We start from the raw sequence: 15,379 nt of genomic DNA on the forward strand, positions 1-15,379 counted from the left end.
TTTAGTTTATGTATTCCCAATTTGATACAATCAGAGGTTAAAGAGCAACTTCAATAGGTCAGTATATTGACTCACAATATTAGGACAATATATATAGATTAACGTTTTAATCTTTGCAGCATATTGTTTAGTCGTGTTTTAACCGATTGGTTAATTGTGATCATATTTCTTCAAGGTGACAATGTAGCTTTCACAAGCAGCGTTCAACATGTGTAAATCTCAACCAAGAGAAGATTGAAATCGATACTTTCACGAAATAGTTTGTGATGGACGATTTCGCAACTCCGTCATGAGCTCTCGTAAAGCGCGCGAAGAATTGCGTTTCAGAATGAAATGAATGCACCATTGATATCCGGATGGGTCTCACACTGTATTATAATAGACAAAGATTCAATGTAATTGTTTTGTAAACATCATTAAAGAATGGTTTACTAAAATATCAACATATATAAACATGAGACCGAATTGATTGGTTATGTTTATGATTATACACAGAAAAAAAATAAAAACACAAAAACCAAAAGCATAACACGTACCAAGATATTACATTTTGCCTCGTTTCAAAAGAGTGATTGGTGTTCTGTCAAATTATAATTTCAAACGAATTTAGTAAACTTTATACCTGCTAATATCGTTGCGAGAGATTATTTTCTTTGAACTACTCGGAAACTCTAACACTGTTAATGCCCACTGTCACGGAATTACGAGTCATTCATGAATCATGTCTTATCTAATGATCGAAGGACAACATAATTACTCTCCGCATTAAAAAAAGTAGTGCGCGAAAAATGGGCCGTCCCTAGTGTATGCTAGGAGATTTATTGTTTCAGTTAAAAGAACGATTTCTTAATAAATCAGTTTTGTAATCCAATAAACCGTTTCGAGTACTGACCTTATCAATAGAGACGTATCTTTTCTCCGATTGATCTACGCATTAAAGATTAAGTCAGTGTAGGCAGTCGTGAGATGTCGTTCACCTATATTTGGTGGATATTGTCTGATTAAAATCGGGTGTTATTAAAACAGAACATTGGACAAAGTATTTCTGTATAAAGCATGTTTGAGCCAGCACGCGTCGTCAATTAACTGTCTATGCATTTTTAATAATAAATATCCATTCATTATTAAAACCATTTCAAAATTATAACATTTAGATATATACGTATTTTTATAGAAGCAAAAGTATTTTTACCATTTAAATTCCTTAATATGTCAATTTATTTTTAACATTTTTTACCAATAGATAATGATATATCGGCACCTGTTTACTACTTACAGCAATTGTTTACCATTACATCAACAAAGCCATTAAGCTAGGAGATAAATATATACATTTGCATACCTTTCACATATATTGTTTTAAAATAGTTATCTGTGGCAGCGTCTGTTTTGTGGTACGTATATTGACATGTAATTGGTCGATATTTTAAAACAGAATCCCAAAGATAAGTATTTACATAAGGTTCAAACTACGTTTAAATCAAAATGATATTTAGTGACATATCATTTATATCAATGCAATTCCACTACCAGGAAAAGCCATTTTAATTAGCATTTTGTTTTTTGTCTTTTTTTGATTGAGGAGACGCACATGTTAGTGTTTATGTTCCGACATTGTACACTGTTTACGTAACTATCAATAGGGTAACTTGCTTGGTAGAGCATCCATAATTATATCAGATTGATAAAGCGTGTCAATTGCATTGTAGAACTTCTAGAACACTCTCAAAAAATAACAATTACTCAATAATCTAGGGAAAATGTGCAACAAGATAAAATCAATTACGACACAAAGGAACAGATGTTGCTAATAAGGATGCCATATATTTAACTGCTATTGATAATTCAATCCTCTACTCCACGCATACAAAGGTGTATGAATGTTTGCTAACATCGGTATTATATTTATAGCTTACAGTATCGTTAATTTTCAACATGTAAATAACAATCATGAACAATGCCTGGCCAAACCAGCTTAATACTTTTTATAGTGGATCAGCATTCGTTCCAGCTTACACAAGTGCCGGATCCGAATCGGTAATACATGCTACATGATAGTTGTTCTTGCAAACCAGTAATTATAATAGTCTGGACAAATTGCCATAAAAATGGATTTTTTGTGCATTGCACGAAAAGACTCGCGCTTCGTTGTTAATGACATCATGACGCACACTAATTCTAGATCACTGTAAACGTCACATATTAAGGTCTTTGGTACATACATATTTTAATGCCCTATAAAGAAATGACATAATGTGCATTTTACAAGCTTTACAATGAAACGTAGACGTATCTGGTATACTAAAAACCTGCTTTGTCTTTTGATGGAATTACCGATCATGTGTATAACACGTGTTTTTCTATCATGGCCGTTTAATCATGTTTAAGAAGAAAGGTATCATTCCTGAACTTAGTATCACTTTCAGAGTAAATACTATATGCAGATAATTAGAAAGATCTCACTTAATTATCATGTTGTCATAAACTTATATTTGCCAACAGCTGGCTTCAAGTAAATATTTTACTTTTCCATGAAGGCTATTTTTGGCGGAAAGTTAACCATTACAACTACAATTGATAGATTTTCATAAAAAGGTTAGTTATTTGTTTTATATATTTTCAATGGAATACAATCAGAGCTTTAAGAGCAACTTCATATAGATCATTCTATTGAATCACACAACATAAGAAGGACTAAAGCTATAAATGAACATAATATTTTGTCCAACATATTGATATATCGTGTTTTAATCTATTGGTTAATCGTGATCATATTTCGGTCAAGTCCTAGCTTTCACCAACAGCGTTCCACATGTGTAACTCTCAATCAAGAGAAGACTGAAATCAATGCGTTCACGAAATAGTTTTAAAGGACGATTTCTCAATTCCGCCATGAGTTCTCGTAATGCGCGCCAAGAATTGCGTTGTATTCGAGGTCGAACGTGTTAACTGCTCAGAATAACATGAATGCATCATTGATATCTTGAATGGTTTTAAAAACGTCTTCAAATTGACAAAGATTCAATGTAATTGTTCTGTAAATATCTGTCAAGGATGGTTAAACAAATTTTGGACAAATATAAACATAAAACCGAATGGATTAGTTATACTCATGATTATACACAGAACGAAATACAAATAAAAGCACCGGCCAAGAGATTACATAATTCCTATGCAATTGTGTATTTTTCCCTGGTTTCAAAACAGTGATTAATATTTTGTCAAATTATAACTTCAAAGTAATGAAGTGAATTATTTAACTGCTAATATCGTTGAAAGATAATATTTACTTTGAAATACTCGGATACTCCTACACTGTTAACTCCCACTGTCACGAATTTACAAAACATTTATAAATCACGTCTTATCTAATGATCGAAGGATAACATAATAAATCTCCGCATTATATAAAGTAGTGCGTGGAAAATAGGCTGTCTCTAGTGTATGCTAGGAGATGTATTGTTTCTGATACAAGACGTCTTAGATATCCCTGCCAAATAAATCAGTATCGCAGTCCGATAAACCAGTTCGAGTACTGACCTTATCAATAGGAACGTTTCTTTTCTCCGCTTGATCTATGCATTAAAGATGAAGCAAGTGAAGGCAGTCGTGAGATGTTATTCAACTACATTAGTGAGTATTGTCTGAGTGTGAGTGTACCAGTTTGTATATATTTTATCACGCTGAATGACAATCCTTTTCATAATTGTATTGTTCACCTATACGCTTTAAGACAACAATAATAACGAAATAGTATGTTGCCTATCTACCTCATAATTGAATCATGTTGTAGATTTCATATTATTGATGTTGATTTGTCACAAACAAATTACATGCGCTTTAATATTTTGTTAAATCAGGTTAAAACTGAAAATATTATATGACTTTTAAGCGTTTATTTTACCTTAAAGTTACATGTTTCAAGATGCAACAACGTTTTTTTCTTCTTTTTTGTTGATTCGCTAATATAAAAAATACAAAACACGATGCACTTTTGAATATCTATGCAATGTATGTGTTTTTGCTGTAAGAGTCATAACGATACTGTTACTTTGATACCTTTTATGGTGTTTTAACTTCTGCATGTAATTATCTTTGTAGATGAAATATAGGTTTCTTTTCTGTAGTCCAAATACATTTACTGTGGAATGACCAATCAATGGTTTGCATTGATATTTAACTAAACATTAATATATGACTTCAATATCACAACTTAAACTACATGGATACGCCTAGCAGTCAATAAGCAAACTTGGAATAGTTAACATACAGCGATCAGATGAATATTAAAACCAGCATTTTTATATCAAAACATGTTAATGATTTGGTTTAATTTGGTAAAACCAAAATGTATATTGATTAGAGTGACACTCTTATTCGAAATCCATACATACGCATGTATTACAAACATAAACTATGAGCGATAAACCTTTAACTACCAACTAAAAAATGCATTAATAGAAAATATGAATATCTGATAACCTGATTGTAATGGTGTATTTGATAGCTGTTGACGTTAAAATATTAAGTAATTTGTGAATGCTTAAAGATTTATTTTGATCTACAATCGTCTCATAAAGTAGAAAATCGTGTTTGCTGCCACTTGCTTTAAAGTTAAACTCAGTTTCCTTCATAGGAACAGTTGTTTTCGACATTTATGCATTCTTTTTAGTATAATAAATCAATTGTATTAATTGTGGTAAATATTATTAGGGAGTAATAGTGCATCTGTAATCAATACTTATTCAATTATTGCTGCTGACCAATCATATAAGTTATGTATTTAATCTAGCCATACTACAAGCGCTTATTAATTTATCCTGATTTATACATTTGCCTGCTGATGTTTATCAAAAACATTGGATGAAATAAATAACATTTTATCACGCATTTCTACAAAACTATCGTCAGTTCATTATTAAAGAGAAAAGGTGCGTGAGGAAATCAAAGGACTGTTTGACTTGAAGTATACTTATCAGAGTGTGAAGTTTCTAGCGAGACCAAATAAGTTGAATACATTTAAGATGAGTTTTTTTATCATGCTTAATGGTTATCCACACTTTCTAATTTACTGGATATTTGAAGCGCGCCGCATAAAAATATTTTAGCAGAATAATATGTTTAAAATCAATGTTATTAATCAGAACGAGAACATGTTTAAGACTGAATTCACACTGAAACGGGCACTGTGAGAGGCTTTATGAAATGCACATGTTTTAAAGATGACATGACAACATTGTTTTTTCCCTTGTCTTTATATAATGTAAACTACAGGGAACCACGTGCCACAAATACATGTAACCCGGAGTTCACATAACTAGATTTTCCCATGGTGGTACAAATAATAAGGTGAAATTCAAGCTATTGATTTTAATGTAGCGTATAAATGATTCCGTTGTTTCCAACGTAATGTATGTTTAATAAAACAGTACAATGCTGTTTGTACCTCGAGATTAGCTTGGATAAAACAGAATATTTACAATTCCAAGCTTCAACTATTGAACTGTAACCCAGATGACATGTGAAACAGACATTAAAACATGTTTGTGACTTAACCCTTGTTCTAGTTGTACTCTATATGGGTTATTGGACTGCTTTTCTTACATTATTCCTACTAACTGTACAAGGTTTGAGGAATGAAATATGTAATATATCAATAATTGACAGACATTGTTCAAATAATTGACCTTCAGTAGAAATAGTAGTATGTGGTGTGATGAACATACTGTAGAATCTTGTGATGACAAACTTGTTCTTCTGGTAAATTCAATCAACATTGTGTAAATTCCTTGAAGATACTAACTGTAAAATCCTTTTTAAATTAGGTTCATTTTCTTTTATAAAAAAACGTTTTTTTATGTTGAACAATGCAATGTCCAATAAAGATGAGATTCAGGTTTGCGCAGGAAAATGTGTATCTGTTGTATTCCCCTTTTACGAGTAAAAAGAAAAAAAAAAACTTTAAAGTTTCCGTATTAAACGAATAATGCACAACAATAACACGTTTTGCACTTGTTTCATATCCATTGAAACTTTATTAAAACAATGACAATTTCAAATAGTAATCAATTTGGTTTGCCTAGTTAATTATTTACATAATTAGTATATATTCAAAATTTTTGTGACAGTTACCAATATGTTGACAAAAATGCCATGAAATTCATGATTTGGACCTCGTTGTTTACTGCGTGCCTCGAACAGTTCTTTCTCTGGCATAATGGATAATTTTCGATTTTTCATCCTTACTTAAACTCTATATTAACCACACCTTAAATTTTAAAAAAAACTCTCATTTTACGATACTTAAAGCTGCATAAGGTTAACTTTGACGGCACCGTACATTCACTTGAATTTAGAAAGGCATCAAGGTAAAACCTGTTTTGATCTACTATTCATAGCCGTGAACTTCTCAGGGCTATGCAATATAACCGTTTGTACAAAGCGAATATTTACAGATTGGCTGAATTTGGTATCAATGCCTTAAATTTAGTAATAGCAAATATCTCAAAATACAACATATCTCAATTGTTTGTAAACATGGGAATCAAATAGGATAAAGCGATCTGATCTTATACCACAGTGCAGACATTTAGGCGAACATTGTCACATTGAAAGTCAAAAAACGAACAAAAGCTTGTGTAGGCATTTTCTCTTTAATACAAGACGACTGATTGCATGAAATTTTCTGCATATGACAGGAATGCCACTGACGGAATGATTGTAGAGGTATTGGATCAACATTGAGATTATATCTGTTTTAATTACCCGTTTTAATTACACGATTTCACATCAGGTTTAATGCACATTTTGAAAACGAAATTTTCCTTTTTTGGACAAATATAGAACTCAATCGATGTTTGCTTAAATTGTAAATCATTTTGCTTTTCTGTTCATGCATATAAACCAAAGTTGGATATATGATGTGGCGTTGTGAGTAGTGTTAGTCCTGGAGATAAAAACAGGTTACCCTCCTCTTCTATGGATATTTATTCCACACTTCGATTCGTGCATTTTTTCTTGGTCCAAAGACCAACACCAATTATATTGAATAACTACTCTTTTCTTTTTAATTCTAAGATGGATCATAGATAGATCGAAATTCACTGTCATCAATGGGAAAGATATTTCCCCCAGTAATGTATTACGACGATTCAATCAAGACATTAAAATACTAAAAAATCGGCATTTGGGTTGAAGTAGATGTGTTTTATTCAGCGAATTCTCCCATCGAGGCTAGTTGCATCTAGTCTATATATTCGTTTTTTGAACTAGCGAATTAAATTGCAATGACGTTGCCGCTTCGCAAAGGTGTTCAGGTGGTTGTTCGTGTTATTAATTGCCATATTTTAACCGTACACTATATACAGCTATATTATTTGTAATGTAAACATGCTTTTATTAATTTAATGCATTTGTTAATTTAAACACGATGTGAACATGTTTAAAGTAATACTTCACATACAAGATTCGTTATAGACCTAATGTATTGTAGTATGATGTCAGAAGAATCGGAATAGTTAACATTAATAAAATACTGTAATAGTATGATACTTTTATTATTTCTGAGTAGCAAATATATATATATATATATATAACTTGAACATGCGTTCTTCGATATAAATGTATGACATACTCAATTTGAGAAGTATAATTAACAAAAATATTTTTATTATCTTATTGATCACTTCATGTAAACTGAGCGTCAATTTCCAACTCAGCGTTTACAAACCTTGTCTTAAAATATAGCGATATGAAACTTCATAACATGTACAAATAAGATATATTAGAACAAATAAGTTAATAGTATGACTAAGTGCCTTAAAAACTTGTGGTGACTTATACCTTGTGCCAGAACAGCGTTTTCTAAGACAATGTTATATGATATTACATAGGCAAGAAGAAGTCAATGTTACAACGTGTTCATCTAGAATAAAAATAGCTGTAATTGATGCATGACAGACGAGATTGGTAAAGTAATGGCATGCATAACAGCATTTAATAGAATAAGTAGTGTTACATAAATTTATCCCATATAATTCATCTGCAAAAAGCAATTGTGTTATGTGAATTCAAGTCAATATCTTATTAATGCCATATTTGTATTATGAAGCACTTTCTCATTTCAGATGCTCTAGTCATGATGTAATAATTTAAAAGGGCATACATATGTCGAATATAGAGCAGTTTTATCCATACGGCTTTAGACAAGGGGTTTACACTGCACAACATAACTTTTATGTACTGTTTATTTATTCAGAAAATTGAGAGTATAATGACACTCTAAAAGTAGATAGCATAGCATGCATAATCAGAAAATTAATGTTAATAGAGCGGAAAAGAAAACAAAGGCTCGTGCTTGAGCTATTGAATGTTGAAAATGTTTATTTAAATATTTTATTCAAATTATGTTGCATTTGTACCATTGTATAGTCTTAGCTTGAGAACAAGTATTTCGAAAGCAAACTATTCGGATTGAATCGAAGGCAAAAATAGAATCGCAAGTATATTTTCAGTTGTGAATAAATGATTTAGACACTCAGGGTCAAAAAAATAGTAAGAATTGTAAGATTGTATAATCCTGCTTGACATTTGGTTTGTTGGAAGGCTCCATGCATTAGCTGTGAACCATGGTTTGTCAGGAAAACATGATATAAAAATAGCTGCTATATTTAGCTTATATTTTAAGAAGTTTTAAATAAAGGGTCATCCATAAATATGAACCTATGGCTCTAAGTTCGATTGCAGAAAGCTGATACACCTATGAATATTCATTGCGTGGAAATCTGGTCAGTTAAAGATGCAAAACACCGCTTGATTGTTTGACATCTATGGTGTTCACCGATATGAGATTTTAACAACTTCATAAATTTTATTGATCAGGTAGGAAGCTGAACTGTTAGTTGACATATCCTATTCCAAATCAATGTAACATATTAAATTATATTAGCAAAGTGTCTGTTTCAAAGATTTATCAGTACGCATTTTTTTTGGAATTAATCGATATGTATTGCTTACAATATGAATTTAGATAAACTTTATACTTTCCAGTACAATACATTACAGTTCCAAGTATACTGTGTTTATTTTTGTAGTAAATGTTAGGCCCGAAATTAACTATTGACCACAGTATATTTGTATTATCTTCATTTTGGCAATTGACCATCGTAATTCTGTTTAATAATCAGTCGATAAATTATTAAAATAATTCGTACAACAAAGATTTTGAACTTATTGTGCGGGGTTATACCGTAACGCGAATTGTTGAACATCTTTGAAATAGGTTTGTATAACTATATCTTTATTTTGTATTTATATAGCTGCCAAATGAAGTTATACATTCAAAAGAAACAATTCAGTGTTGAAAAATAATATATCACTTACATTGCATCTACAAATGCCACATGTAATAAGTATTTCGATATTAAATTGCATTTGATATTCTTTAAACAAAAGACATCTTAAACTTATATCAGCTGCTAAATCGTACACACAACAATTGCAGATAATTAGGTTAAATTCCGAAAGATACGTATATAACCCTTAATTTTGATTGTGTTGAAGTTTGATACTGTCGTAGAATGAATCTACGTATGATATTAACGTGACCTCTAGAAAGATAAACAATTTTTACATACCATCCATATTCTAGAACATCTTCGTACATATGTTTTACAAATGTTTTTTTTTAACAATAACGTTTCCGAATGAGTCGGGTCGGGGTACTTCTATTCTTGAAAAGTAGGGCAAAGCATATATAGAGTACTAAAGCAGAATTAGCGGTATAACAGACATTAATTGTGTGTTTTAACACTCCGTTTTTCAACATATCAAACTTAAATTTTAATATAATCAAAGTTTGATTAAAATAGACAAATGGTACATGCACAACACATAGTTACAACAAAAATGAGAAGTAAGCAGTGAAGATTATACTATTGGAAACGATGAATAATGCCTTTACTTGTAACATTCATAAGAGTGTTGTCTTTGTTACCACTCCGATAGTGGTAACATGTAGCACTGACTTTTATATCACTTTGATGCGGGTGAATGTTCCTCGCTATTTTAATTTAAACGCAATATATTTATTGAATGCTGTCCTTGATAACATTGTACATGTACAAACAGTTACGCAACCCACATTACTTGTGAATGAAATAATTATGACATAAACGGGGTTCTAGTTGCAATAACTTTTACTTATCCTCCTGCGTTTGCTCGTAAAAGACATTTCGCATTGATTGTCACTTTGGAGCCCAAGTTGTCAACTACCAGTTCCGATTCTTTTGAATTCAAACTTCGATCTTATATTTGAGTACCTATAACTTAGTACAAATTCCAGGGAATGAACGTTTAATAATCATATAAAGACATTCTGATAAACAGACATTGCCAATATCAACAAATGGTTTGCTTTGTTCTTTCGGAAAGGAGGACAATACAATTGGTTCGAATGAAAGACTGTATAAACGATTCCCTGGTATAAGTATTTTCTTTTTATGTAAGTCATTAAATCAGCCATTATATATTTTCGACATGTATATCCTAAACTTATGAGCATTTCAGTAGCAATTCTTTAAACTACAAGTGCTTAAACGGGTTATAGTTTATAAGTTACGTGGCATACGCCAATCAACAACACGTTATTTTTCACGCGTGCATTCTGATAAGCAATTACACAATAAGGAATACTTTGTGTACTAACCAAGTCATTCGTTCGGCGATCTTGTATGATAACAAATGGCAAACAATATGTAAGACAACAATTGCAATAGTCCTAATCCCAAACATATTTTTACATTTAACATAGCAAAACGTTTCAAATGTACAGTTTTACAATCGTTTATATAGCATGACACGATGTCTGTACGACACTGATTGTATGAAAATAAAAGTATGTCTAATGCCGCGGTTAATATGAATCAGAAGTTGGCAAATGAAAATTTGACTGTTCAATCTATATACACTAATAATACTGAACTACATCCAAAATAAATGCCCTGAATATACACTTTAGTTCCATCTCTTGAAGGCCGCAACATATAAATGTTCGTTTTTAGAAACACCTCTAAATTGATGAATTCAACTTAATAATGTAGTCTGTCTGACAATATTGTCATCGTATTTCATATTAAAACAAAAAAACGCTCCAATGGCATTGTTTACACATAAGGTATGCACCATCGGTGACTGTTTTGATGGCTAAGAATAAATTCCTCGCACAATCATGGACAAACTATTACCATAACATATTAACCTAAGCGACTTTAGTCAATCAATAATCTGATGGTAATTATTTAACTGACAGGCACTATGCACACTGATATGACAATAAGGACTATTGTCCTAAACAGTAGTCATTGTATTACTAACTAAGAAATGCTTTTTCCTGACGAACAGGTAATACTTAGGAATTATTTCAACATATTCACGTTGTATCAATTGCAAACCAGTAAACTTTGTTTTCCATGTGATAACAATGAAGATAGTTTAAGAGTTTGAATTAAGCTGTCAGATATCTGGTACAGTAAAACTGCGGTCGTTCGAACAGGCGGTTGTTCGAGAACCGGCAGTCCCTTGATATCGGACCTTGGTCCCGAACATTTTTCCTTCTATTTTCATATAAAATATACTGACGCTGCATCGAAACCTAAATAAGTCGAGGAGTCGAGCTCTATAGCCTGTCCCAAATACACAAATCATGCAGAGGTCATAATTTCACACTTTATCCAGAATGCGTATTCCAAAATAAACAAAGTTGTAAAAATTGCAGTTAATGATAAGTTAAAAGAAAATTTGATAGGTTGTGAACAACCGTTTATTACTGTTTACGCATGACCTATGATAGTTGATAAGGGCATTTGAGAAGTTAATTATGAGTTTGAACAGTTTTGCGAGACAGACAAGATGCGCCATTCATCAATCCTTGATTTTGCGAAACTTAAATCTGACTAATGCCATAATATGTACCGTCATATTTAAATGTTGTTTTTTAGAAAATGTGCTTTTTGTAAAAAAAACATAACTTTTTAGTTATTTGTAGTTGCCTTTTTTCTTTTACATTTATACGACAGCCTTTGAACATATGAGCGATTTCCACAACGCAACACATAATCGGTATCGTAGTAAACAATCGGTTTGACGACTTCAAACTTAAAATACACTGAAAGATATTTCAAAACAGACTGGAAATTTAAAACTCGGGTTGTTCGAAACATCGGTTCCCTCGAGGTTTCAGCTCGGACCCCGGCGTCCTCGTGCTACCGCAGTTTTACTGCAGCACTAAAGTAATTTTTGTATCAGACAAAACTTGACCGGAGTTGTGCACAAACTACAATTTATTATATTTTATTTTCATTCATGTATCTTTCAATTGCTTCAGATTATAACGTCTTTGCAAGGAATAGTAGTTAGTATGGTGTAAGTGCTTAAAATGCTATTCACAAATACAAGTGTGAATACACGACCAAAGGTTTAAAAGTCAAGGCGCTGCCCGCAAATTCAACTGTAACACCTTTATCATATACTACACATTCCCTTTTTCATGTAGTAGCACATAAGCTTGAATAAATTCTCCCAGGCTTTCTCATGTTCGTCTGTCCACATTGTTTCCAAATGGGGCTTGATTGAGCTGATGAACTGGGGGCCCATTAGCTGCAAAAAAAATACAGAAAGTTAATTACATTCAGTACAATTAGATGACACATGCCAGGGGCTTAATCATTATATACAAAATTTTATTTTTTATGCTCTATTATTGTTTTCTTACATCGCTAAATTAAACTGAGCTGTTGACTAATATAACCTTCAAGGTATAATGAAATTTCTTTCTAGTTATGTTTGATATGAGTTTAACCATTAGCATGGCTTTGTGACATTGGCATTCAGAGTATTTAATGCGTATATTGATTTCGAATGTTGAAAATCACGTGTGACCTACATGTCATCAACACTCATTGAGTTGTAAAGCAGTAATGTATAAAAAAGTATATGGATATTTGTTTTGATTCAGTTGTTAGGTTAAGCTCTCGTTAACATATTCAAGACGAACAGGCTTTCTTACATTACATGTTGTATTACTAGTTTTGACGTTTTCCTAGTATTGAAGAAATAAGATAATTGTATTATTGCTAGTCTAAGGTACACACTTACATCGATAAATTCAATTTTTACTGAGTAGTTCTTGTGCCGAATTCCCAACTCCGTCATGAGCTCGCATAACTTGAAATTGTTGTCAAGTCTATTAATACACTTGTCTACGGTCCCCATTACTCTTAGCGCATGTTTACGAAGAATGGCGTTGTATTCAAGGTCAGACGTGTTAACTGCTCGGAATGACATAAAAGCATCGTGGACTTCTGGATGGGTCTCAAACAGTCTGTGAAAAGACAACAAATTAATCGTACCGTTTCTGTTAATACCTATCATTAAATGCATAATGCAATATAGACAAACAAACGTTAAATAGTCTTAGGACATTTGCATTAATTAGGATTTATTTAAAATCAGATAAAAGTAACCAACCCCAATTGTATGTACTAACTACATTTATTTATTAAATCACATTAGCAGTTTGTAATAAAGGAGAACACTCAACGAGTAAAATAGAATCTCCAACGAATCAATGTTTTACGTAAATACATTCCAATGTGTAACATTTAAATACAAAAACAATTTTGGTGGACGCCATGTTACACATTACATATGGTTGACAAATAAAATTTAAATAAATGAATACAAGTAAAATGCATTTAAAATTTAGTTCACTGCTTAGTAAGGACTTGAAAAAATTAAAACATTAAGTTAAGTTCAATGTAGAAAGAATCGGAAAACAATCAAATGCATTTCCAAATATACAAACATTTTATTCAACCTAACACATACCCAACAAACGTAATAATTCCAACTTCTGCAACATTCTGTTGCACTATTTTCCAGCTATCTTGAAGAATCTCAATATCTCGCTCACTAATTTCAGGCGGTGGACTTTGAGGATCGAAAGAGGTTAAAGTGTCCTTATTGTTACATCTTTTCACAGCAAGTTTCAATTCACTAGTTTGTGAAGATCCAGTCACAAACCTTTTAATGCGTTTGAGTAATGGCATTTTTTTATTTTAAAAATATTTCAAATTATATACAGCTTTATTGTAGATTAGTATAAAAACAAAATTTATATACTGCAGTTACTAAAACCACGTTATTGGAAAGGATGCCTATTAAGTCGCTATCATTTAGAAGCAGAGTAATGCTCGCTAATATCCGCCCCGTGCTGTTTCTCGATAGTTTCCAATGTATATTCACTGAACGCACGCCGGTTTGAATCGTTATTGGTTTTCGCCTTGGCTGTGATATCAAATGAGACATGTTGCGCTGGTTTTCTACTGGCCTTTTGTAGTATCCTCATAAACCCACCTGCTACATATCGATACACATCACTGTAGTATGTAATATCTTGCCGATGTATAAAACTATTGTCCTAAAAATATTTTTTTACATGTTGTTTCTATGTAATGAATGTTCGGTAGACCTTGATTACAATCAACATGTAGAATAACAAATGGTACCTGGAGAATAAAACATTTGGCTATGCTAGAAGCCTCATGGTAAACACAAGTTTAACAATGAGATTGGAGAGAATGTATTATGTTGAACAAGCGACACTGAAATCACCGCATTTATAAATAAATAAGACATATTTTAGTCTTCGAGTTAATACTACTTAAAACCTTGTATACAATTACGTAAGTACTTCTTTTTTAGCAATTATAATCAATAATATTTATGGTTGGCGCTCATGACGGTTAAAACAAGGTTACACATTTGCTTGACATTGTTGAGTTTATTAATCGAGGAAGACCTAAACAACTAAACAAGGTTTATTTTAGACTAAATTGGATAGAACATGAAGCAGTTTTTCTTCTGACGAACTATCTGATAACACAATCAAATATCTGGATTTCCATTACAGTTTTGATGGGAACTTAATTTAAGAGCAACGTTGTTATACATAAAGTATAAGTACGATTCCACAGGCAATTTTAAAAAACACAGTTTATTTAAAAAAACTCCCATTTCAACAATTCTATAAATTTGTATCTGTATTATTGTTGTTGTTTTTTTCATTTGTTGTTTTAGGTTTAAATACCTTAGCTATTTTGGTGCAAAACTGACTTAAACTGAACGTAAAAGTATTGGTGTCAGTAGTTGTTTTCCTGCTAGGATTGTAATGTTTATAACAATCATAAATGTGTTGATTTTTTATATTTCATCCTGTTTAAATGGGGAAAGAAGAACTATTGTTTGTGTTTCCTGAGAAGATCTAAGCTGACAGAGGGGCATTTTTTGGACTGGTCTAACAATTTAAAATTGGTGACGATTT

The 15,379-nt window shown here is 31.8% G+C and overlaps 1 protein-coding gene across 1 annotated transcript; it reads right to left on the reverse strand.

Moving 5' to 3' along the window:
* Nucleotides 1-12,233: 12,233 nt before the first annotated feature.
* LOC128245415 (uncharacterized) lies at nt 12,234-14,231 on the reverse strand. The gene is made up of 3 exons (XM_052963554.1): nt 13,885-14,231; nt 13,153-13,378; nt 12,234-12,654 (listed from the first exon to the last, which is right to left on the reverse strand). The coding sequence occupies exons 1-3, from the start codon at nt 14,103-14,105 to the stop codon at nt 12,520-12,522; spliced, it is 582 nt and encodes a 193-aa protein (XP_052819514.1). The 5' UTR covers nt 14,106-14,231; the 3' UTR covers nt 12,234-12,519.
* Nucleotides 14,232-15,379: the final 1,148 nt, after the last annotated feature.

Source organism: Mya arenaria, chromosome 9 (genome assembly GCF_026914265.1).
Source record: "Mya arenaria isolate MELC-2E11 chromosome 9, ASM2691426v1".
Lineage (NCBI taxonomy): Eukaryota > Metazoa > Mollusca > Bivalvia > Myida > Myidae > Mya > Mya arenaria.

Excerpts from the sequence above, each read along its gene's own strand:
- LOC128245415 (XM_052963554.1), bottom strand. The coding sequence starts at position 14,105 with ATGCCATTACTCAAACGCATTAAAAGGTTTGTGACTGGATCTTCACAA. Across the intron at positions 13,379-13,884 it reads GGAATTATTACGTTTGTTGG|ACTGTTTGAGACCCATCCAG; the intron begins GTATGTGTTAGG and ends GTCTTTTCACAG. Across the intron at positions 12,655-13,152 it reads TAAAAATTGAATTTATCGAT|CTAATGGGCCCCCAGTTCAT; the intron begins GTAAGTGTGTAC and ends TTTTTTTTGCAG.